The 24771-nt window shown below is 42.3% G+C and overlaps 1 protein-coding gene across 1 annotated transcript in view; it reads right to left on the reverse strand.

Moving 5' to 3' along the window:
• CDH13 (cadherin 13) overlaps nucleotides 1-24771 on the reverse strand; it is a 967094-nt gene that overhangs the window by 230557 nt on the left and 711766 nt on the right. The window contains exon 7 of the mRNA XM_039888803.1: nucleotides 1627-1805. Coding sequence (XP_039744737.1) covers nucleotides 1627-1805 — 179 coding nt within the window. The remainder of the gene's footprint in view (nucleotides 1-1626; nucleotides 1806-24771) is intronic.

The following is a 24771-nucleotide window of genomic DNA, read 5'->3' on the forward strand; positions in this document are numbered from 1 at the left end:
TTTTAAGATGTCTCAAACTATGCTAGGCAGTGGGGAGACATACATACATATGATCAGAGTCTCTGTTCTCAAGTAATTTACAGTGGAGGCCAGCATTGCTCTACAGAACAGTCTATGATGATGGTAATATTTTACATCCGTTCTGGCCAATACAGTAGCCACTAGACACATGAGGCTACCAAGCACTTGAAATGTGGATAGTTCGAGAACTCGATTTTTACATTTTAATTTCAACTACTGTAAATTAAAATTTAAATAAGTACATGTGACTAGTGGTTATTACATTGGACCACACATAGGTCTAGACAAAAAGGGGATATTCTTTAATGAGACAAATGGCAACTTAAAAGAGCATGTGGCAAATGCCATGTGATGGCTACAGGTAAGTGCAGGCGGAGATTAGAGGAAGAACAAGACTGTAGAAGACTCGGGTGGAGGAGGATGGCTTCTTAGAGGAAGTGGATCTAACCCAGAATCATGGGAGAGGCTACAGCATGGAAAGCAGGAGAGAAGGCATTTCTGACCCAGGATTTGTTTAATCAGAAACACTGAGGGGAAAATGCACAGCAGTGACCCCATGGCAGATGGTTCTTGTAGAAGATTAAAGGTGACTGCAGGGGGTCATACATATGAAGTGCGGCCATATAGAGAGCAAGGAATTCCAAAATGGAGCAGATTTGGGGTGGGCAGGGTGGGGGTGGATGGGACTCCCCAAGTTGGTATGGTATGCTGTGTTTGAAGGGTCAGGAGGCTCTCCTGAAGGGAGCCTGCGGTGGGTTACAGGGTAGACCTGGAGCTCGGGGGAAAGGGCAGAGCCAAGAGGCACATTGAGGGACGTAAATGGGACAGTTTGCCACCCACTCCCTCTGACGTCATCTCTAATATTACCATCAATTGTCCACATGTGGAAATGGGCCCAACATTTCCAGAATTTCTGATTTTCAGAAAGGTTGGAAGTAGGAATTTTTAAAAAAAGAAATATAAAATCCAAATATTTTGACATGGAAACTAATGTGAAAATTTTAAAACGCCCTGGGTCAAACCAAAGAGCAAGAGTATGGACCGACTGAGGTCCATGTGTCACCTGTTTGTGACACCTGACCTAGAAGATGGACAATGTTTCTTAGAGACAGCCTAATGGTAAAAAAACGCAGAGACTGAAGGAAGAGAGAGGTTCCAGGGGAAAACAGAGGGGCATGCGGCAGAGAGTTTGAGAAAGAACAGAGGTGAGTTGAAGGCGCCTGGCTCTGATGAGGAAAGCGTCGTTGATCTTGGACAAAGCCACCTCCCTCCCCACCCTTCCTTCCTTCCTTCATCCCTCCTTCTCCCTCCTGGCAGAAAGATAAGGAGAGGAGTTCACAGTTACTAGGGCCTCAAGAATAAGTGGTCGGTGAGGAAACAGAGCAGCTTGAATTAATTCAGATAATTCTAGATGGTATTGCTTTTTATAGTGTGGGGTTTTTTTTTTTTTTGTTCACATAATATCCCATTTCCTTTTATAGATTCTTCCCACCCAACCATGCGTAAATATCTAATTTCCGCCTTTACTATATAAAGCTCCACATCTTCCCTCATGTGAGAGCTACATTTGAATTTCATGAAGAAAATGGGTGCCTTTCAGCTCACCTCCCGGTCCAGCAGTGCAGGTGACACGACGGTGACGATGTCTCCTTTCTCAGGATCGATGTAGAACATGTTGGGAGATGGCTTGTCAGGTGTCTGCTGACGGATATTATAACGCAGGAGGGCATTATCTGTGGCTGGGTCATCTGCATCAAAGGCTGTCATCCGCATCACCGTGGTCCCTAAGGGGGCAGGACAGAAGGACGGGAGATGGTCATTTGGGGGACATCGACAGGCAGAGCCCCTGTCCCCCATCCAGGCAATGGCAATGAAGTGATGTGCCAATCACTTTCCAAATTAAAAATGGAAAGTATTTCTTTAGCTCTGTGATGGTTTAGCTTGTCTTCCCCACTCCCTCCCTGCTCCATCATGTTAAAAGACCTGAAATAAAGAAAAGATATCTTCGCTGTTCAGGAGATTGACAGCCTAATTTTTCCTTCTGCTGATATGCTGTTCATTTTCACGGGCTTTCATTCCATTGTAGATGTGGCCCCATGACAATGGCCTTCATTTTAAAAGCCCTTATTGAAAGCCTACTACACGTGGGGCCCTGGGCCAGGTACAAAAAGGCACATTCCCCAGTGTCCAGCAGGTCAGTGATTAGTAGCAGAGAGAGCATGTAGAAAGGTAAAAATACTAAAGAATATCAAGTACATTGAGAGAGGGCTTTATGAATACAGAAGAGAACAGCCTCATTTAACCTGGGTTCGGAAAAGCTCTCTGGTGCCTAGGGGGAAGTAATGGGAAAAGATATGCCAATTGAAGGAACATGAACAAACATTGATTGAGCATTCCCTATTGTGGCAGCCACACTGTCTTAGGCACTTTAATTACAAAGACAATATGAAGATGAGGGTGACATGAGGACTATTAGGTATGTCAAGGGTTGATAAGAGTGTCAGATACAGGGTCTTGCTCGCACATAGCTGACATGAATGGGAATTGGTCAACTTTCAGGGAAAACTGAGCAGCGACTAGTAGAAAAAAAAAAAATGCATTCATCCCCTTGGCATCTACCCTCGAGAAACACTCACAGGAGGGTTTTTGCCAAGTGTGTTCGTGGCAGGATTATCCACCACAGTGAAATATTGAGAAACAGAATAACTGTCCAACAACAGAGGAATTGCTGATGGTATCCCCACACTAAGAAACATTTTGTAGCAGTTTAAAAAAGTTTGTAGATCTAATGTGCTCGAACATGGAGCGCTCGCCGAGAGAGAGCATTAAGTGAAAAATATCAGGTTGAAGGATGTTATTCACAGTACGGTATCATTTTTGTGAACCTGCCGGCACAGAGAAAGTTCCACAATACTTTATGCATCTGTTTTGCAGGTACAGTTTATACGTGTAAGTGCATAGAAGCAGCTCTATAAAGGTGAACTTTGCATGGGTTATGGTGGCTAATTTTGGGAAAGGAGAGGGGACTTGGATTAAGGATGGTGACAAAGGAAGATTTTGGCTCAGTTTGTAATGGTTTGGTCATTTTTACAAGGAGAATATATTGCTTTTGCAATTAAAATTTAATTTAAAAGGATCATAATCATAAGCACTGATAGAAGCATGGTCTAGAGCAGAATCAGGCACGTTTGCCTGCTGGTCTCAGCAATTGTGAGCTATCATATTTAGCTCAGGGTGACCTGCCTGACCATAATTTTTCATGGCAGTTTAGTCTCCTATGAACATAGAATCCCACCTTCTGGTTCCGAAGCCTTTTGGATCCACAATGTGTGACCTAACTGGTAAGAGATGAAAGCAGTAGACCTACAGTTCCTAGCAGGAATATTTACATGTATATATAAAATATGGATGCTTAAAGGAAACAGAATTCACCCAGTTCAGCCACCACCCCGGTAGGTCTTTTACTTACATAACAGCGCTTCTCAAACCGTCAGAGCCAATTTACTTTTTCTCATAGTAGGAATCAGATTGTCAGCCATTATGTCTGACTGATCAGGCAAACAAGGGGGAGTCTGACCAAACTAAAGCTGGATCAGTTTGTTAAGTAGTCTCAGTTAATTTCACCAGTGTTGCTATCAAGGCTAATGCATCAAGATGTGACTCTCTTCTACCTCATTTCTTTGCCCTTCCTTGTTTCTTTGTGAGAATGTTGCAAGGCAAACCTTTGGGTCCAGTGCAAGAATAGAAAATTCTTGGCATGTGCAAGCCCCTCGCCTTTGGAAGATATCAGCAAACCATTTGACACTCTGTTTCCCATTAAGTTATGGCATCAGGGTTCTTTCTCAACCCACTGGTCCAGATGGCCAGTCTCAGTACATCAGTTTAGTGTGAATAGTGATACTTACTTGCCTTTCTGGTTTAGGAAAACAGGCATACTTGGGGATCTCTATCAGAAATGAGAAGTAGCTTTCAGGCCTGAAATCTCACCCAGTGATGGGCAAAGTGAGGTCTGTGGGGCCAAAGGCATGGAAAGAGGCCTCAGCCCCACCAATTCCTCACCAAATAGTCTCTGGTTAACTAAGCATGACCCAGTGTCTTGCACTTTGTTAGTGTCTAATGAATGCTTGATTGATGGAATCTGTGTCCTATTTAATCTGCCTTTAATTGCAGTCAAAGATGAACGAGCAAAAGAAAGTATAAAAATGAAGTCATCGTGACTTTTGACTGTCATGGTCAAAACCTCTCAGATTTATGAGTTTTCCAATTTTCATCAGGAATTCATTGATAATGTCTTTTTTAGTCGTTATTTTTTTACAGATTCGATAACATGACATAATAAAAGGTTATCATGTAGTATTTCCAAGGTCACACAGAAATATTTTTTTTTATTTTAATGAATAGCTAGAGAGCAAGTAAACTTGGTCTTCGGTCCTGCCTTTGTCTTAACCCAGGTGTGAATACATACCTGGATTTACTTCTGAGACTGACCTCTACGGAGACTGCCTATGTCAGGAGATAGGTTTGCAGCAATGAAGAAAAAGATTGTAAGGTAACATATCTAGGTTTAGGTCTTTACTATGAGAACGTGGGCTAGTTATTCAAACCTCCCCAAGCCTCTATCTCCCTTTTACAACATGAAGACACTACTAACACTTTTCTCTCGGTTACTGTAAAGATTTAATGGGATAATATATTAAAGAACTCAATATAGTTCCTGATGCATTAGTGCTCTGAGGAGGATGCCTTTTGTGATCAAATCTGCAGTGCAGGCAATGGCCTCAGACAAAGGAGCTCAGAATTAAATTGTCCACAAAACCTGCCATGCAAGGTGGCCCTGCCTCGCCCTCTCCCTTCTACCTTGCCCATTGCTCTTAGTTTCTAGATTTGGGTTTCTATTATGGAGATCACAACTCTATACCAACACACACACACACTCACACACACTCTGTAGTTTGCACTGCTTTTCCACATGATACTCTAGTGGATCAAGGCTCTATCCTGAGTACCAGTCCATTTGGTGGGTTTAATATCCTGCTCTTGCCAGCTCCTCCCTTGGGAGCTGGGCCATACTTTTTGTACTTTCAAGTTCTACAATGGCTGGATAAACCTACTTCCTAAGCCAGCATTTCCTAAGTTGTAGCCAAGGAACTCTGGTTCCATGGGCTCAGCAGAGAAACAAATGTGGAAAATATGTGGTAACCATAGTTAAGCCAGTTTTCTCTTGGAAAATGGTTAAGTGCCCCTATAAGCAAATGCATATTGAAAATCTCCAAGAGCGGGTCAAATCTGCAGAATTCCCCAAATTTCTCTATTGATGAATCTCTTCATTTAAAGAAAATCTTTATGTGAGGGGCTGCATAGTCCTAAATTTGAGCTCTTGGAGGGCACATGCTGTGTTTTGTTCATATTTGTAAACTCAGTATCTGATACGTAGTAGGTACTCTATCAATGCTGTTTGAGTAAAATTGCATTCTTATAATTCACTGTAGCTTTGCCTCTTCCACACTGATCAGAAGTCATGGATAACTTGTCTACAGTGCTGTCGGGGCATTTTTCACAACCAGGCATGCTTCACTACCTCCTCTGAGCTCTTTTTTGCCCCTTGGAGTCCCTTGTTGGAACTGGTTTCAGCAGTCATAACTAATTGCAAGTCTAGGGCTGATGTTCAGCAGGTAAACATCAGGACAGCTGTTCCCACTGCCTATGGGAGGCATCGGTACCCTCCCCCTTACCTGAGCCCATTCCTAGGCTCTAAGAAAAAGGGCTCATTGATTTCCATCAGCCCAGAAGCTTCCTGTCTGTGCTTATTTCATGCCAATGTGTGCTTTTTGATGGCAGAGAAATGATAATTACATGATAGACATGGGTATGGATCCTCCACACACAGCACATTTCTGTCTTCTCCCTTGTCACAATATTCTCCTGAGCATCAAAATAAATGATAATCACCCTGTCACTCCCAGAGCCATATGAACTAGAAGTGGCCCCTCCAAAGCAAAATAAAAGAATTCCAAGTGGCTAGCTGAAAGTCTCAAGTCGGGCCATTATTTTCCTTTGTCGAAGGACATGGCTGCCAACGCAACAGGCTGATAAACAATTATGATTGTTTTGTCTTAGATAGCCCCTTCCTCTTGGCTGTATTTCTCTGATTAAAGTGCTGCCTAGTGTCATGACCTTGAAAGCTGGTGTTGACAGGTTTGTCTCTCTGTGACTTTGAGCACAGTTATGCCTTTGAGAAGCAGAGCGCAGATCAGAAGGTGAGGGGCTAGTTTCGACCTCCATGAAAGGTCAGCCAGCCTCAAGTGGGAGGCTCCAAAAGATGGCTTGCTAAGTGCCACAGGTAATGAAATTATTCTGTTCTGGAAATCTTTTTACTTCATCCCCAAACATTTTTCTCACATGATCAAAAATGTCAGCCTCTTTTTTTTTTTTAAACCGTCTTCCCATAAGCAAATAATATATCAAGACAAAGACATTCAGATCTGATAGCACAGTTGGGGCAAATGTATCTTTCCAGGGAGATGCAGAGTACCAAATCCAGTATGAGCAGAAATGGAAGATGTCACTAAGTGAGCTCTCTGGATGTAACAAAATGTTACATCATCATAAAACATCAAATTTGTGAGAGGAGGTAGTGGGTTTTAAAGCGACCCAAACACTGATCTGTGACTGAATTAAGAGATGTGCCTCAAACGTTACTGACAAGAGAATGTGACCATGGATACTGCATTGCACAACTTATTCCCCATGTCAGAACAAAGTCCTTAGACTATCGGTACCTAAACCTGTTCAGCCAGGTGAAAGAAAGGAACATAGAAGCATCTTGGGGTATGTCTAATTGCACTGATGCCAACTTGAAACTAAATTTTTCTTGAGGGCCCTTCAGGTTGAGGGGTTCTGGGTACTTTGATTTGAAACACCCAACCTGAGAGTTCTAGATGTGGGATGACAAACCGGCCAGTTTGCCTGGGACTTAGGGAATTCCAGGACAGCCTGGGGCAAACCAGATGAGTTTGTTACCCTACAGGCCAAGTTTTGCTTTCAGAGGTAGACACATCCCTTGGCTGTGACCATCAGAGGACAGACATGAGACTTGTTATGAATGTAACTTTAATGGCCCAAGACCACGGCCATTCCCTCGACTCAACACCAGTCACACCAATCTGGGGTTGCTTTTTGACCAAGCAGGTGGTCCCAACCCAGTTCTCTCCCAACAGTTCTTAATAACGAAGAGAGAGACCTCAGTGTGCAAACTCAAGGTTGAACAGTACTAGAGGCACCATTAGGGTGTGGGCTGTCTCATTTAAAACCCTCAGCATTTGCCAACGGGGCATCCTTAAGCATATTCCTTTATTTAGTCAAACCCCAACTTTTTCCTTTACAAAACAGCATCTCCCTTAATTGGCTGTTATGGGCATTGAACGAATTAATTCAGTATTTCTCAAACTTTATTTTTTCATCATCGAGAGACAAAGAGTCTTTTTAGACGTTTTTTTTCCTACTCACCACCCCCCGCAGCAGATATACTGTATATTTATGTACTACGGCCCTTTGCAGAGCCACAAACCATTGTAATATCTAATCTCTTCAATGTTCCCCCAAAGAACCAATTTTCTTCCCTGTTGGGGTGATATTGTCCCCACTGAGAATGCATAAATTAATGAATATAAAGCCCAATGCCTTGGCAATGGTAAATACTCAAGAGGTGTAAGTTTTATTGTTATTTTTATTTGCTACTCAGTTCTGGGGGACCCGGTGCTGTGTGCAGTAATGACAAGCAAAACACCTTGTAGGACCCAACCACTTAGAGTTGAATTCATACTCTTTCTTGGACTCACACTCAGGAGCTATAGGAGCAGGAATTAATTAAAATCTCGTAAGGAAACAATTCCTTTCTTTCCTTAGACAAGCCTAGAAACTTTGGTTGCATGCATGCATTCATGAATCAACTTCCTCTGGTCTTATCAATGTTTCTGTGTATACAGGAATAGGAAAACTGTCAAATGATTAGTCGACAAAAGATAACCAAACCAATCTGATAGGGATCCACAGGCAGCCCACATTCTGCAGTGTGTGCATTCCTGAAAAGTCATCCATGTAATGAATCGTAAATAATGTCTTATTTTCCCCTTGACCTACATTAGCATTTCAGAACTGCTTTATCTTCACTCCTGAAGGAGTGTCCAGTTGGAAACCACTATTCATAATTCACTTTAAGCTTTTCTGCTTATCTCCAAAACACTCTCTTAGCAGGTGGGGTAGGAGGAGGTTGGCGCTCTGCTCTGGGTGTGGAGACTGTTGAAGAAAGCCCCGCCTGGATCCTCAGAGGGCATAGAGAAGTGCTTCTACCCCGACTCTGAGGAAGAAGAAAGGGGGAAAGCAGGCTGAGACTGAAAGCAAAGCTTGGGAGATTTAGCTTTGTCACCACTGCCCCTTTTGAGGGCATTTCCTTCTGTCCCCCAATTATCTAGGAACTGTCATTTATCAGCACCAAGATCCTCTCGCATTTTTCATATGATAGTCAGGCTATGCACTAGACCCAGAAAGTTCTTGATAATGGGAGTTTTGATAAAGATGTCAATGACCTTTGGCCTCTCCTTCGACTGTAGCTGAGACCCACTGGTGTGACTCTCTGGCCCCATTTCCGGAGTTTATTTTTAATGTGGAAGTTGCTATTTCAAATAACCAAAAAGCACAGCATTTTCTGGGGATGAACTAAAACAAAAAGCAACAGGTGCAGGTAAAGAGTTGATGAGAATAAAATGCAACCCGTTTCTCAAATGTTGGGCTTTTGGGGCCACCAATGATGTCACCACTAAATCACTGTTAATACGTTGACCACTGACCATTTCGATTGCTTTAAAGGATGTATGTAAACAACACTGAGTCAAACTGGCACAAAGTACATACTTCTGATGCAGGTTTTGAGTTGAGTAAGTATTTTCAAATATGAAGACAACTCTGTTCTTAAAAATAAGAATGCTTTAAATTTTGAGACAGTTGCTCACTTCCTTTAATAGCAGCCACGAGCGCCTATGTGCAGCTGCAATTACCACAGGCTTGATTTGAAATGCAATAGACTTCTCTCAAATTTGCTTTACCTCCCTAGAGCTCGTTGGTTTTTTAAGTACAGATTGACAGTCAAATAGGTAATAAGTTATGACAAGTTGAGCAATGGTTGTCTCCACCTGTTTTCAAAAGTTGTTTATTTCTATACTGATGAAGAGATGGTGGCGACAGAAGCACTTTATGATTCTTTGAATCCTTCAGTTGCTCCCGCTCTTCGTTCGCTCTTCGCAGAAGCTTTGCTCTCCTTTTCTGGTGAGATATTGTTTAATTAAGCTTCGACAGACCAGGTTTTAGGAACAATACCTGTTTTTGAGATTTACGATAAGACGTGACTAAAATGTGAGGTCCTCCTGTCATGATGCATTTTATTGCCCCAGTTTCTTCATTTCGTACGGAATTTTAAACTAATATTTTTCTCAAACCTGTTAAAAATTTCAATTTAATCTTTCTATTATTTATTTATTTATTTATGTGTAGCTCTTTTAAAAGGATACAGGATTCTCCATATTGAATTAACTGATCTAAAACGTTTCAAAAAAGCAATTTTAAATGGAATATTTATCTCTAATATTCCAAAATAATAAGAAGAAATCTTTGTATTGGATAAACATGAAGTAGTGAAATTCTCAAATATGAAAATATTTTTTCATAAGACTCTAGAAACAACAAAAGGAAATTGTGTGTGTTTTTGTTTGCTTAACCAATTTAAAAGATTTTAAAAAGGTAATTTTAATTCTCCTCAGAGCAGTGGTTTGCAATTAGGGGTGATTTTTTTTCTCCCAGGGAACACTGGGCAATGTCTGGAGACATTTTTGATTGTCACGACTGGGGTGGGGTATGTGATACTGGCATCTAGTGGGTAGAGGCCAGGGATGCTGCTAAACAGCCTACAATGCACAGAACAGCCTCACAAGAGAGAATTATGCAGCCCAAAATGCCAGTAGTGCTGAGGCTGAGAAACCCCATGTTAGAATCGTTCATACCAGTGTCCCTAAATGTGGCACTACTGGCCCTTTAAAAATCCTGCACTTGAACAATTGAAACCACAATTTGCCTCTCTTCTAGGAACTTCTAGATGTGAAGTTTACTGAGGGTAGAGATCCTGTCTCTTCTGTATTTATTCCCCACATGATGGTTCAGATATTAATATCGTTGAATATGCAAATTCAGCATAGTATATAATGTTTAATAATATGCTAATACTAACCAGTTAGCTTTTCTGATTAAATTTTGTATTTTCAATGCATGGAACTCTTCAAAGTTACCAGGATAATGCTTTGTGAGTAGTAAGATTTTAGTAAACATTTGCTGAATGAGTAAAGAAATAAATTAAAAAGATGAATAAATAAAAATGAATATTTTTATTTCCTCTATTACAGCTCAAGGTAATGATGGAAGTGGAATGGGAAGCAGATGGATAATTAATGTCTGATTGGCACTAAATATTAATTTCTAGGTAAATTCTGAGTAATAGGCCTATTATCCCTATCATTTATATCTATTTAAGGGCAAAGGTGAAGCAGTTTTGCTATTTAAAAACATGAAGTATTTTAGGCTAGGCTAGACTAGGATAATAAACCAATCCTGAAATTTCAATGGCTTAATACACAAGGTTAATTCTTCCCTCAGATTCAGTCCATTTTGGAGCTCCTGTCCAAGGGCAGCTCTTCTCCCAGGTGTGATGTAGGGGTCCAGGCCCTTGCATCCTGTAGCCATGCCATTGGGACCACGTGGTTTTCTGATTGTTGTGGGAAGAGCACACAGAATGCAAAGCTGCATGCTGCTGACTCATTAAATTCTTCAGCCAGAAATGACACAAGTCACTACTACCCACAGTCTATTGGCCAGATCTGGTATCTAAGGCCAGCTCAAGATCAGGGCCAGTTTCATGGGCCTGAGACCTATGCCCAGGGCTCTTTGCTCAGAAGGATCTAGTGCTTGATTTAATGCTCTGCTGATACCCTCTTGACATTCATAATAATTGTTGAACAAGGGGCCCTGCATTTTCACTTTGCAAGAGGCTCTGCAAATTATGCAGCTGGTCCTGGTTAAGAGTCAGGAGCCAGACCTGCAAGAGGCCTGGGAAATGCATACTGACACCGAGACTCTCACTGGACACAGGCATCTCAGTGATCCTGCCTTCTGCCAATCAAACCACAATGCAGAGGCCTTTGTTTCCATCATTAGGGCCCTTTCTGCAACTGCTCACAGGCTCCCCCAACAGTTTTCTCCCTATTAGGTAAGAAGCATTACATAATAGCACAAGAAATCAAGGGTCTGCTTAGGTTGTGGTGGCTGAAGTTCACACTACTTCTTCTTGAGCTTGCTTTAGACACCAGAGGGCTGCTATTTTCCTGACCTCTGCCTTGATTTGCTGGATCCCAGGCATCTTCTTCTTCTTTTTAATTAGACACTTACCTCTGCCTAGTTTTTCCCTTGCAATCTGGGTCCCACCAGATGTGGGTCACACACCAGTGTGACATTGAGGGAATATAGCAAGGGGCTAGGCATTGCAACCCTGGCCGCTCATTTGAATCATGTAAATAGCTTTAAAAATATTCCTGATGCCAGAAACTCACCCTAGGAGATTCTGAATCTACTAATCTGGTGTGGGGTCTGGAGAGTGAAATTCTGAGAATAGATAGGGGCCAGGCAGGTGTAAACTCTGGCCCTCTGTTTACTGGTTAGGTGATCTGGGCAATATATGCAAGCTCACACAAGCCTCGGTTTCCCCATCTATAAAATGGGCTGACACCTGCCACTGTGTTAAAGTTGATTTGAAGATGTATATAAAATATAGAGGGCCCAGTGAAGGGGCCTTTGCAATAATTCCACGGAGAAGGAAATGAATGTGTGGACCTACTTGTGCTGGGAAAAGTCCTTGTAATAGCCCCCCAGGGTAATTAAGTCATTTCTACTTTTAAAAAAGGACGCTCAGAGAAGTCAAATAACCTTTCTAAGATCACTGCGGCAAGTGGCTGAGCATGTACTCAGGAGGACACAGAGAAAACTGTATGAGGAAGAGCTGACCTTTATTGAGGGTTCCCACCATCCTACAGACAGTTTGGGACATAGCAATCATTGAATCCTCCCAGCAACCATGTGAGATCGGCATCATTAGCTCCATTTTATGGGGAGGAAAGCTGAGGCAGACAGATAGTGATGATGTTGACTAGGTTATCTGGCTGGCAAGTGGCCTGGCAAGGTGCTTGTTCTTTCCACTCCTCTCCAGCACAGCTTATGTCACTTAGGCATATAAAATTGCATTTGTTGGTTGGATAATGAATTTTCAAAAACACTCTGTGAAGACTGACTAGAGAACACCCTTGTCCTGATCCACTAGAGCTTGCTGGGGCATCTTTGAGCCACCTCAAAGAGCCCAAGGGACAAGCAGAGCTGTAGTGCAGGGCAGATGATCAATGACCTCAGAACTGCACTTGTTAAGTGAATAACCTGTCTAAAGTCACAGGCATGATCAATGAGGGGCTCAGGGAGGTTTGCATGGGAGAAGGGGCGGTTGGTGATTACTGCAGTAACAAGATACAAATGAGCTGGGATGTTGAAATATGGCACATCCGAGACTCGAGACTCTGCATTCAATGGGAAGAAAGTGCCGGCAAATTGCTAGTAGAGCTGTAATGTTGCTGATTTTGCAAACATGTGTTCTTCAACTTGATAAGTAAATACATATTGGGTAATGTGGTGATGTTGCAAGCTGTTGTTTTATGGCTGGAAAGTCAGCTGCCGGTGATTGATGCTAGCAATGAAAGTATTTATAAAATAACACTGAATTAGGAGGAGCTGCTTTATGAGTCTGGGGAAATGGATCTTTTATGAAGAATAAAACTTGATGAAGGAGGTTTATCAGGGTCGCAAAAATCTGAAATTAAGCACGCTGAGGTTGAGGTCTAAAAGGAATCCCTCTAGATGCCTGGGCTTGCAGCCTGGGGATGGGTGGCATAGCTTCTCCATGACGATCTGTGACACGTGGAACCGGAGTCATTTTTATTCATGCTCACTTCTCTCTACAGTGAATGCCACTTATGAAAGCTACATTTCCTCTTTCAGGCCATCGGGGTGCCACTCAGGGAATAACTTAGACACATAAAACTAAATGACACACATTTGATTCACTCTCATATCCCACTGAATGGAGCAGGGTCAGGCACATAGTAGGTGCTCGGTAAATCTTTGCTTATGGAGTGAATGGAGAAGAGATCCAATAGTGTCTGGCTCATTTTGTATGAATATTTTCTCATTTTATTTTATTCTTATTCATTTTTAAATTGTCTTTCCCATGTATGCATTTCAGCCTCACGATGGTGGTTGCCTTTCCAGGCTGTAATGTTCTCTTCGTGGGAATAGTCTGGCAGGGGAGAGACCAAAGGCACCTGCTCCCTAAGCTGAAAAGGCCAATAGGCACATGACTCAGGCTGGTTCAATTGGAATCTCCCCTGGATAATGACGGTACTCACGTGATGGGGTTGTTGTGTGGGTTAAATGAGTTAACATATCTAATATTCAGCTCAGGGCTCTGTGCTCTTTGGCAATATTGTTATTAGAAGATGGGAGAAGCTTGGCTCAGAGGCTCCACTTTTGAAGTACAAGTGTTGGATGAATGCAAAGTTAGTGTGGAATGCTTTTTCTTATTGAGGCAATTTTTAGGTTGTATATAGGGGAAGACTACCAAGTATAATAGAGGTGATCATCACTTTCACTCAGTATTAAGCCTCAACGTTTCAGGGTCTATCCCACGCACTGGGTGACTCAGAGGTAATTAAGATACAGCCCCTTCTTTCAAGTTGCTGAATTGATCTTGGTTATCCCCTTAGCCTTGTCTGTCATTTCTGAAACTGTTCCTGTTAGCCAAATAATTTATAAACTTCCACTATAGCCCTGCAAAGGAATGGCCAAGAGAGCTGTCTTGCAACACCCAAAGGGCTGATGTCACAAGCAAGAAGTGGCAGAGGGACTGTTGTGCTGCATTTTGTGGCTCCTCGGCCCCTTCCTCATTTGAAGTTAGCAGCATAACATTTTCACATTTTTCTCTAAATCTCTGACCTTTGTTTTCACCATCACATCTTTTTCTGACTCTGATCTTCCCGCCTCCCTCCCTCGTGGCAGAGGGTTCTGGAGGCAGGAAACACACAGAGTTGAATATTGAAGTAAGGGTGTGCCAATGGGTGTGTATGTGTGGGGTGAGTCACTATAACTAAACACAGTTGAATATTAAAGTGAGGGTGTGCCAATGGGTGTGTATGTGTGGGCTGAGTCACTATAACTAAAGGCCCAGGAGAGCCACACAGATCCGAAATGGGACATCTTATACTATAACAGTTGCCTGTTACAAAAGAGAGTCACCCAGAGACTGTTTGTGGACAGGTAACAGACATTTATGAAAATGGCAGGAGTCATGTTAACGTGACACCCTCTAAGTGTCTCTTCAGCCTATGTTACGTTAAGGGGAGACCACAGCCGCCTCATCAGTGTGTTAATGCATCCTTTGTGTTTTGCACGATCCAAGAATCTCATATGTTTCAAATATAAGTGGTGTGTTCTCTAGTTAGTCCTGTACCAGGAAAGGAAGAAATTCTGCTTGTTGTTGTAAACATTCATTTAGTTCAACTCTACTCTATTGGGGCCGACTTCGTGGCAGGCCATGTGCTAGGACGGTGGATATCTAGATGAATAAGACAGTCTTGGCCCCTCAACTTGCCAAATTCAACCGGGAGAGAGACAGAGATGCTTAAACACAAAATCGCATTGCAGTATGATGCATGCACTAGACAAAACACATGTTCACGTTCGCTCTGCAAGTATCGTGTGGCGGAGCACTGTGGATCCCCCTTGGTGTAAGGTGGCTTACAAATGAATGTCTTTAGCTTCTCCCAGCTGAGATATAGGGCAGGGACAGTCCTAAATTGTTTTTTTTTTTTCCCCCTGCATTACCAACTGTGAAAGGTCTGCTAGGAACCCTGACTATATGATTGTTACTTAGCATTCAGGTCTTTAAAACATTTTCTTCTACAAAATTACTTGCCCATGTATTGAGGGCAATGAGGCATTAAAGCCTAAAAAATAGCCCCATTGGCTGTCTTCAAACTCTCCCTCCTGCTAGGAGAGTGGGCACATTAAAGATTTTTAAGGGCTTAGGGACTCTAAGGCTCTACTTGCAAGTCAGGTTGTAAAAGCACCGAGTTAAAAGTCCTGATCACCCACCATGTCAACCACTGGCGTTGATGCTCTGGAACATTCGGTTTCTCCTGAATTTGATCTCTTAAATACATATCTGCCCCAGGCATGGCCTAGCAAAATTGGAAAGTACTGTAGTCCAATAGAGAAAAGAAACATCAAGACAAGCTGCAGAGTTCTGTGCAGTTCATGTATCATAAGCAACTCATTTTACCAAAAGGCAAGCCGTCAGAAGCCCACCCACTGTGGGCACTGGAAGAAAGGAATCAGCTAGCAATTAAATGAGAGATTAAAGCTTATACTGGGGAATGGTTTGCAGGCAGTTAAATGTCATTGGGGACAGAACAAGGGAAAAAGGAGACAGAAAAAGGAGACAGTAAGAAAGGGAGATGCAGAAAAGCAGCAATCTGTGAATTCTTTAATTGAGCGAGCATCTGTTGTGGGTTTGTATACACCGCCCCACAGTGTGACCACGTTTCTGTCCCCCCAGTTCTCATATCTCAGTGATGCTCATGGCTCACACTTCATTGATTGCATTAGTTTTCTAAGGCTGCTGTTACAAATTAGCATATACTGGGAAGCTCAAAACCTTAGAAATTTATTCTCTCCTGGAGCCCAGGAGTCCGAAATCAAGGTGCCGGCCGTGTCCTGCCCCCTCTGAAGGCTCCAGGAAGAATCTGTTCCTGGCCTCTTTCAGTTTTGGTGGCTGCTGGCATTTCCTGGCTTGAGGCCCAACCTCTCCCATCTCTGTTCTATCTTCGCATTACCTCTTTCTCTGCCCGTCTGTGTTCTTCCCTTCTGCTTTTCTCTCTTCTAAAGACCACGGTGATTACATGCCACCACCGCCTCTCCTCCCCGATGATCCAGGCTAATCTCTTCTACTCAAAATCCTTAATTTAATCACACCTGCAAAAACTCTTCTTCCGAAAAAAGTCACATTTATAAGTTCTAGGGATCAGGACTTGATATCTTTGGGTAGCCACAGTTCAGCCTACCACACTGGCTGCTCTTCATATGTGGGGAGCTGTGCTAAACCATCGTACATGAACTTGACCTCATGGAGGTTCTGTTCTTATCCCCTTATCTGTGGGAGAACAGTGGTGACTGGCTCAAGGTCACATAGCTGGTCCCTAGTGAAATCAGCATTGGAACCCAGCATTTGACTCAGAGTCTGTACTGCCAAGAAGGAGGGGGTTGGAGGCAGAGAGCAGAAATGGGGCGGGCCCAAACATGAACAAGACACATGTCTATCACCCAAAGAATGTTTCTGGATCAGTTTCCCAAGAATCAATTCAGTGATGAATGGCCGCTGGGCCTCTGCCCTCAGAGGTCATAAATTCTGTTCTTGGGGTCAGCTAATGATAGACATGTTTTCCAGGCTCAGTTCCCAAAGACACGTGAAGGGCCAGTTGCTAAATCTCAAGATTTCCGATCCTGCAGAAGCCGTGTCATCTTTTCAGAAATGCAGCAAAGTGGCTCAGGAAGACGAATGTGTGACATTTGTTCATGTTTAAGCTCTATCATCAGCTCTGCTGGATTTAGAGGGAAAGAAATATCTCTGTCACAGAGGACACATGCTTTATATTGTTATAAAAACATGGACAAGACGAGCTTTTTCTTCATTTCTTTCCAATCTTTAAAGAAAGAAAAATGTACACAGTATATTTTTTCCCCCTTTGAACAACAAAATGTTTGAGCAGAAAGCAGCTTTGGAGTTAATCGAGTGCAAGGGCTCAATAAGAATGTTTTCTTTGAATGTCAGCTAATATGGGTTACATTTCCTTTCTGTCCTGAGAAGTAAGTTTTTTTATGGAAAAGGGTTAGAACCTTCTACCCCTCACCCTTGTATTCTGTTCTACTTGGATCATGGCTGGAATCATGGATCATCCTGGTTCCCATGGTATTGGAGGGAAACAGAGAAACCAGACAACGTCAGGAGGAGAGGGGCTGGTGGGCGGTCTAGATGTACTGCTGTATAAAGATGAGTTGTAGTAATTGGGCCTGTCTTGTCTGGGAGTCTGAAGTCTTCTTTTTAAGACTTAAAGGGAAGAAAGGATACAAACAAAAAAAGGAGGAACTAGCCTACATGATTGAAAGGTGCCTTAAAAATGGATCATGTTACCTTCCAATACGAGAATGAATTCATATTTAAATGAAAATGGAATAATTCCATGTGGCTCCCATTGAAGACCAGTGAATGGGTCTTGGGGAACAACATGGTTGCCATGGGAGCTGTCCAATGATGGACAGTCCTGCCTGGTAAGCCGATGAGCTCCCATTGCTGAGCACGTGTGTTTAGGTTGAATAACACTTGCTGTGGGGTACCAGAAAGAAGTCTTGCCTTTGGAGGAGGGCGAACTATCGGATCACCTTTAGGGGACCCCTCAACTTGCAGCATCTTTGATCCTCATTTGGTACACAGAGCAATGCCAGTGATATTCAAGTTCATGGTGCCAAAAGGGCATGAAAGTGGGAGAGGAGAGAGTTTGTTAGATGCTTATTCAGCTGATAAACCTGCAAATTGTGTTGACTGCCAGAGTGAAGAATGGAAAGAGAGAAGTGAAGAAGGCAACTTTGTTTTTAATCTCTTCTACTTATTCCACAGAAAGGCACACGAGGTCACACATAGTCCATCAATTCACAGTTAGCTGATGAGGAGGTCTGCTTTGAGTGTTCTAAAGCATTCCCCCCGTGCTACAGCCACACAGGCATCAAGCATCTCACATTTCCTTTACCTCTGGGTGACTCTATCAATTAAATACAGCTCCTGTTGACATAAATCTCTCCATTTAAACCCTTCTGAAAATTTCCATCTTAATAAACCAGCTGAATGGTTTGTCTGTTATCTATTCTCCTGAAAAGGGTTGATGTCACATCTACGGCCATTGGGACAGAATGCTTCAAAAGAGCTATTCTAACTCTAAATTCAGATCCAAGTAATGTTTATTGAAGCCTCCTGCCCTAGGCATTTCCATATGTCTTATCTCATTTACCCTCTTAGAATTCTGTAAGTTGACCCAGTTCTGTTGCTTCTACCTTTTAATAGCTTTCTAATGCAACCACTTCTCTCATCTTAATGCTACTGGTGACTCTTCTCCCTTTAACAGGGAGAAAACCTGTTAACTATTAACCCATCTTTCCTTTTTTCCTACAACTTATCACCAACTGAAATGCTCTAAATTTATTTGTTTGGCTTGTTGGTTAATAATTCCCCCTCCCTTCACCGAATGTAATGGAGACTTTGTCTGCTTTGTATCACTGATGTCAATGTTTGTGGAACAAATGAATGAATACCATCCCTGCTATATCCAATTTCTAAAATGAGCAGTTAATTGTGTCACTCCCAGACTCGATATTCTTCAGTGGCTCTTGTTAGATACAGTAAAAATTGTAGAACATAGCATGAAGAACCTTCATGACCTGGCTGATGGTTCTCTCTCATTCACTCTCCTCCCATTTTGTCCCCTCTCTTTCCTTCCATACTGAATGTGATGATCATTATTGCTATCAGTAAATACATCCAGTTCTCCTTCTGGCCTGTGGAAAGAGTGCAGTCATCTCTGTTGGGTTTGGGTGTGGCCCTTGCAACTTACTTTGGCCTGTGAGATGTAAGCACCGAGAAGACGTGCCCCCTCTCCTCCTGACAGTCCCTTAAGAGGCAGTGTGTAATGTGCCATGCTATCTCTTCCTCTGAACAGCAACTGCCAATGTTCTAGAAAGTGGCTGCTTTGAACTGTCAGCCTGAATTCCAGAGAAAAGATGACATGGAGCAGAGACCCCAGCCAGATGCTGTTGGACATTATCATGGGTAAAAATAACCATTTTTTGTGAGCCTCTGAATTTTCAGTATTGTTTGCTACAGCAGTACAAGTTAGTTCATTCTGGCTGGTACACTGAACTTGAACTTTGCCAGACTCACCATACTATGTCATATCTGGGCCTTGGCACATGCTGTTCACTCAGGCATGGACACTTACACTTTTCTTCCTCCATCATACCAGTGCGGCTTCATCTCAGTAATTTCTGCTCATCTATTAGGATGCTCTGGGGAGTCTGCCATCTACCTCCTTCCTGAGGCAGGATTAAATATTTCTTCTCTTTGAGCCTTCTTCTCTCCCTGGTCATCCTCACCCTAGTCCTCTGCCCACTGGATTGCGATTGTCAATTTACTGCTTAGTCTCAGTCATTGTACTTGAGGGAAGGGCTTATCGTCTCTACAGGTATTTTTCCAATGGCTAGGAGGCTAGAAAGTACCTGGGACGTAAGTATTTTTGGATGAGTGAATGAATAAATGAGTGAAGAGGATTAGAAGTTTTGTTCACAATTTTCAGGGGTAATGAGAAAGGGATGATATATCAAGTGTTTTCTATTCCTTATTTAATCGTCTCTACCCTCTGAATTAGATATCCTCATTCTTGTTTAAACAGAAGAGACTGAGACTCAGAAAAAGATAGTAATGGTTTTTTAGATCTTATGGTAAAACTGGAAGCCAGGGGAGATTTGAACTCAGGTGTTCAGGCTCCCAAGCCCAAGTTCTTTTCCAGAGCTGGATATTGGGTTTCAACAGCCCTTTTCCTAGGGGCAAAGTCAGCAGGGAAACAGGTCTTGCTGAACAGACCAAGGGCAGTCATTGCTGCTCGAAGGACAAGTAGAGAACTCGGCCATCTGCCCTGTGAGTGCCATGCTTTCCCCTCAGTCTCCATTAAACCAGAATGCCTTCCTGTTTTCCCCCTGTGGCTTCTCTTTGGTTATTTTCACAGACTCATAGATGCCATGACATGGAAGGGACATCAGAGCCATCGAGTTCACCTTCCAGCACAACGGTAGGGAGAGTGAGTTATCCAGTCTCTGTTCTAACATATTCAGGGATCCAAGCTTACACCTTCCAAGGCAGCTAACTGCCTCTTCGGGCATCTCTGACTGTTGGTGAGATCTTGTGCATACTAAGCTGAAACCAATCTTCTGGAAACCTCTAGTTCTGCTCCAGCTCTTCCCCACCCCCACTGATGAACTGAAAACTTTTATGTTGATGTATCTTTCATTACGAGTCACCATCCTCTGATCTTGTTGCAACCTGCCCACTTCTTGCTCAAAACAAGGCGCTGGGAGCAAAATATGCAAGATGTGGCTTGACCTGTGCTGGCTGTGGGAGAATGATCACTGTCCCTAAAATGGAAATCAGTTATCTGGGCAGGCATGACACAGAAGGTTCCTTCTGAGTTTGTGGTCAGCTAAGACCCCAGCATTGTTTTCACGTGAATTTCTGTTTACCTTAGGGGATCTCGCCCTGATTTAGTGAGCTGACTTTTAAGAATCTCAAGGTGAAGACTTTGCATTCATGTCCGTGACATTAGACCATTAGTTAAAGGCAGTGTGTCCCTGCCTTTTAGAAAACCTGATTCCATCATCTGACATATTAGCTGTCCCTCATCTCCTCTAGATGAGGCATGATTTTGATAAGTTATTGATATAAATGTTGAATGAGATAGAATTAGTGCCTAATAAATGTCGTTTAGCCCACATTTCTCACTTTTAAATTATAAATTATTTCATACATACACAGGAATACATGTACACATGTGCGCACATATGTATATACCCATATGTAGACACATACATGCACGACATATAGCAAAGTACTAGAGGGAATACGATCACACTTCTACCCAGCACCTAGCTTAGGAAATATCACAGACGATGCCACTGCAGCCTCTGCATGTCCCCCCTGATCGTATCCCCTTTCCTTCTTGCCAAGGAAAACGGTTATCAGGAATTTTATGTCTCTTAATCCATCATTTTGCTTCATTTTTTACTCCTTATCTGTCTCTAAACATATTAATTTTCCGCACTTTTGAATTCTCTATAAATGGAATCGTACTGTACGTTTCTGTCTGCGAACTGTGTTCCCATGGCAGAGTATGTTCCGGTGCTTCAGAGCAGTTCATCGGATGACTGCACTGTGCTTTATTCGGCTGTGCTCCCATCACTGAGCATAGGTCGTTTCCCGTTTTTGCTACTGCTCATCATGCTGCTAGCGACATCCTTGTCCATGCGTCCAGGTGCACATATGAAAGTGCCTCGCAAGTATAGACCTAAGCTTAGATCACACGTTTTTGACTATAGTAGATAATGGTAAACTGTTCTTCAATTTACACTCCTAGCAGCAGTGACCGAGAGTCCTTGTTTTTGCGTGTTACTGCCAAAACTTGGTATTTCGATACTTAATATTTACCAATCAGGTAGACACAAAATCACATCTAATTGTGGTTGTTAATCAAATTTCAGTGATAGCCAATGAGTTTGAACGGTTTTTTTACATTTTTTGTTATTTATGTTTCTTATTCTGTGAAATGACTATTTATATCTCTTAGCTATTTTTTAATTGTTTTTTTTTCTTTAATTCTTACTGAATTTAGGGGTTCGTTACACACTCTGGTTACTTATCCTCTCTATGATAATGCCTTGGATATTTACCCTTTTGTAAAGGTATCTTCTTTTTTTAATTCCTAAGATTTCATAGAAAAACTTGTCATGAATCAGGCTGAACTCTATATATCTTGTGCCTTAGGCATTTCTCTTGTCTACCAGTTGAGTAACACTTTTGAAAACTATGTGGCCATAATCCATTTTTACACTTTTTCTAGAACTCAAGGGAAGTTCACTGGTATGTAGTTTCTAGACCTTCTTTTTATCACTTTTTGTATCTCATTTGCTCATTTCTCTTCCAGTGCTAGAGAAAAAGCTTAAGACAGTTTTACCTTTAGCATTTCTATAGAACCATCATAATTTCCAAAAGCTCCTGCCACTTCTTTCTTAGGAAAATAGTCACAAATCTATGAACCTGTCAGCCATTTTCCTATGGCCCTGGTAGGCATAGTGAAACCAAATTGGAAAGTTTAATTAGTTAGCTTGCTTCAAGATAAAAATGCAAATAAAAAAGTTTTCAGTTTCACCTGTTTATGAGCCAAAGGCAAAATTAATTAAAGTCAATGGAGAAAAGTAAATAAACATTTTGAAATAAAGGAAATAAACATTCTGAAACAAGAGGTTAAGGCTCATGAAACATGAGAGAGTCAATTATTTATAGTCATGTGTTTCTGCCCGATAATTTAATCACTTTTCCTCTGTCCTCTCTCCCAATGGAATGCATTCTAAGAAGAAAGGTTTCAGAGCTCTTTAAGGAATAATAAGGTGATCAAGATGGGTTTCTTATCAACGATATTGCTACATACTAGTGCTAACAAAATATTTTTGGACAAAATACCAGTGGGTTTTCTGAGTTCTGTTATTTTCATTATGATAAGATTTTTTTCCTCTTTTTATAAAACTGTAAAATGTACATGACTTGGCTATATATCAGACAAAAAAGAGTTGCTATTGTCTAGTTGGCCATTTTGGTATTTAAATTAGACAAGCCAGAGAGCAAAAACCAAGTGTTTATGTTGGGATTGACAGCAGAGATGTCAAATAAACAGAAAAATTCATGAAAAAAGGTCATTTCATCATCCGTAAACAGACACAGCTTTTGCATGATAACATTTCCAGTTCTTGACACTATTCGAGGACAGTCCCTGGTGGCTGTTTTCTTATTACTATAATCGTGGCATGAAACTGAGATCTCATCAGACTTGGGTTGGGTCAGGATTAGGGGACTGAGTGTTGGAGTCAGGGTTAGGGGACTGAGAGTCAGCAGTAGGCAGTCCCACTACTGGGAATTTACGTAATAGAACTGAAAAGTGCCAGTTTGTAAAGATAGTCCATGAAGATTGATGTTAGCTTGCTCAGGTTTGCAAAACAATAGGAAGGAAGGAACCTGAGAATGGAAAATGGGTAAATAAATTACAGTGTTATATAGCTATTAAAAAAAAAAAAGAGCGAGAGGGAGAATTTGTATTGCCATAGAAACATGACCACAATTTTTTTTTTTGCAAGGAGGAAGGCAGACAAGTTATAAGATAAACTGCATTCTATAACTCCATGTATTTGTAAAATCAAATCAAAACGAAGTAAAGCCCTGTCTGGAGATATGTATGTATAGATTTTAAAAAGGGAAAACGTCTGCAGAAACACAGAAATTGTTTATGGTGATGATGTTGGGAAGTGTTGGGGTGGGATTAGAGCGGGGTTTCCTCCCGGGTTTAATTTAGTCATTTCTGTGCTTTGAGTTATTACCACAAGCATGAGTTAACGAGGTGACTTGAAAGACTGAAATAAAAATGTAAACAGTAAGTAAATAAACAGACCAGCAAAGTGAGAGGCCAAAGAACCAGGTGTCAAGAGTTAGAGGGAAAGCAGATCTGGGATCTGCTTCTAGGACCTGGGGTTCAGCAAGAGTGGATGTGGCAGGTACAGGGATGCAGACAGCCCCTGGGATTTCGGAAGCTCCTAGTGAGACAGGGCTGGGAAGGAGTGTGCTCTCCTGGGGGATGGAGGTGGTGGGTGAGTTTTAGCCTCTGATAGAGTTGCAGCCCGGGGGCCATCCCTAAGAGACCCACGCAGCCCCCATTCTGCCCTGGGATCCTCTTCTGTTTCTGTCCCAGGCCAGGTCATCCTCATCGCATATGTCCAACAACAGTTCTCAGACCTGCCACCTGAAGAGAAGCAAAATCCCCGGTGTGGGAGGGAGTGGGGGGACTTAAAGGCACAACAACAGACCTGTCAAATTAGAATTCTAGGAAAAGGCAGGCACATTTGTATTTTAAGAAATTTCCTGGTATTTTGAATGCGGACCGGTTTAGTAACCACTGGCTTGGCCTGGCCTACTGACTTTCTCTCCTCCAGCCTCAAGCTCTTTATTCTTCTCCACAAAACGAAATCCACCTTATGTTACTTCCCTGCTTACTATTACTATTAAAGTCATCATTGTTGAGGATAACAGACATTGGTGTTGATGATGATGAGGGAGGAAGAAGGGGAGGAGATGATAACGGCTGTCATTTATTGAGACTGCGTGTCCTGAGCATGTGGCTGGATGATGGATGCGTACTTTCCCTGATGGAGGGGCAGAGGAGGTAGGGACAGCTCAGGGAGATTAAGTGACATACCTAGGCCATGTAATGAGTGATGGAAGAGTCGGGTTTCGAACCTAGGTTCATCTAACTTCAAAGCCCATCACTGCCCACTCCACCTTGCCGCACCTCCGGGCAATAGATACTAACATTAACAATACTAGTAGTAACAGTAATAGCTAATATTTACTGAACACTTAGTTAAGAGGCTGGCCATTGTGCTAAGGGTTTCAGGTGCACCATTTGATTTAATCCCTGACAATCCTACAGTGTTAGTGCTGTTATTATCTCCATTTAATAGATGAGGAAGCTGAGCGGTTAATGACAGCATGCCAAGGCCACACAGCTAGTAGGTGGCAGAGGGAGGGCTTGTGCCCAGGTGCTTTGGCTCATCCTCCATCCTCCATCCTCCATCACCTAGCTATGAGATGAAGCCCAAAGGCACAATCAGCCCTCACCAGACCCTTTGTGATTTGCTGGC

This window comes from Pteropus medius, unplaced genomic scaffold (assembly GCF_902729225.1).
Source record: "Pteropus medius unplaced genomic scaffold, Ma_sr-lr_union100, whole genome shotgun sequence".
In the NCBI taxonomy this organism is placed as follows: domain Eukaryota; kingdom Metazoa; phylum Chordata; class Mammalia; order Chiroptera; family Pteropodidae; genus Pteropus; species Pteropus medius.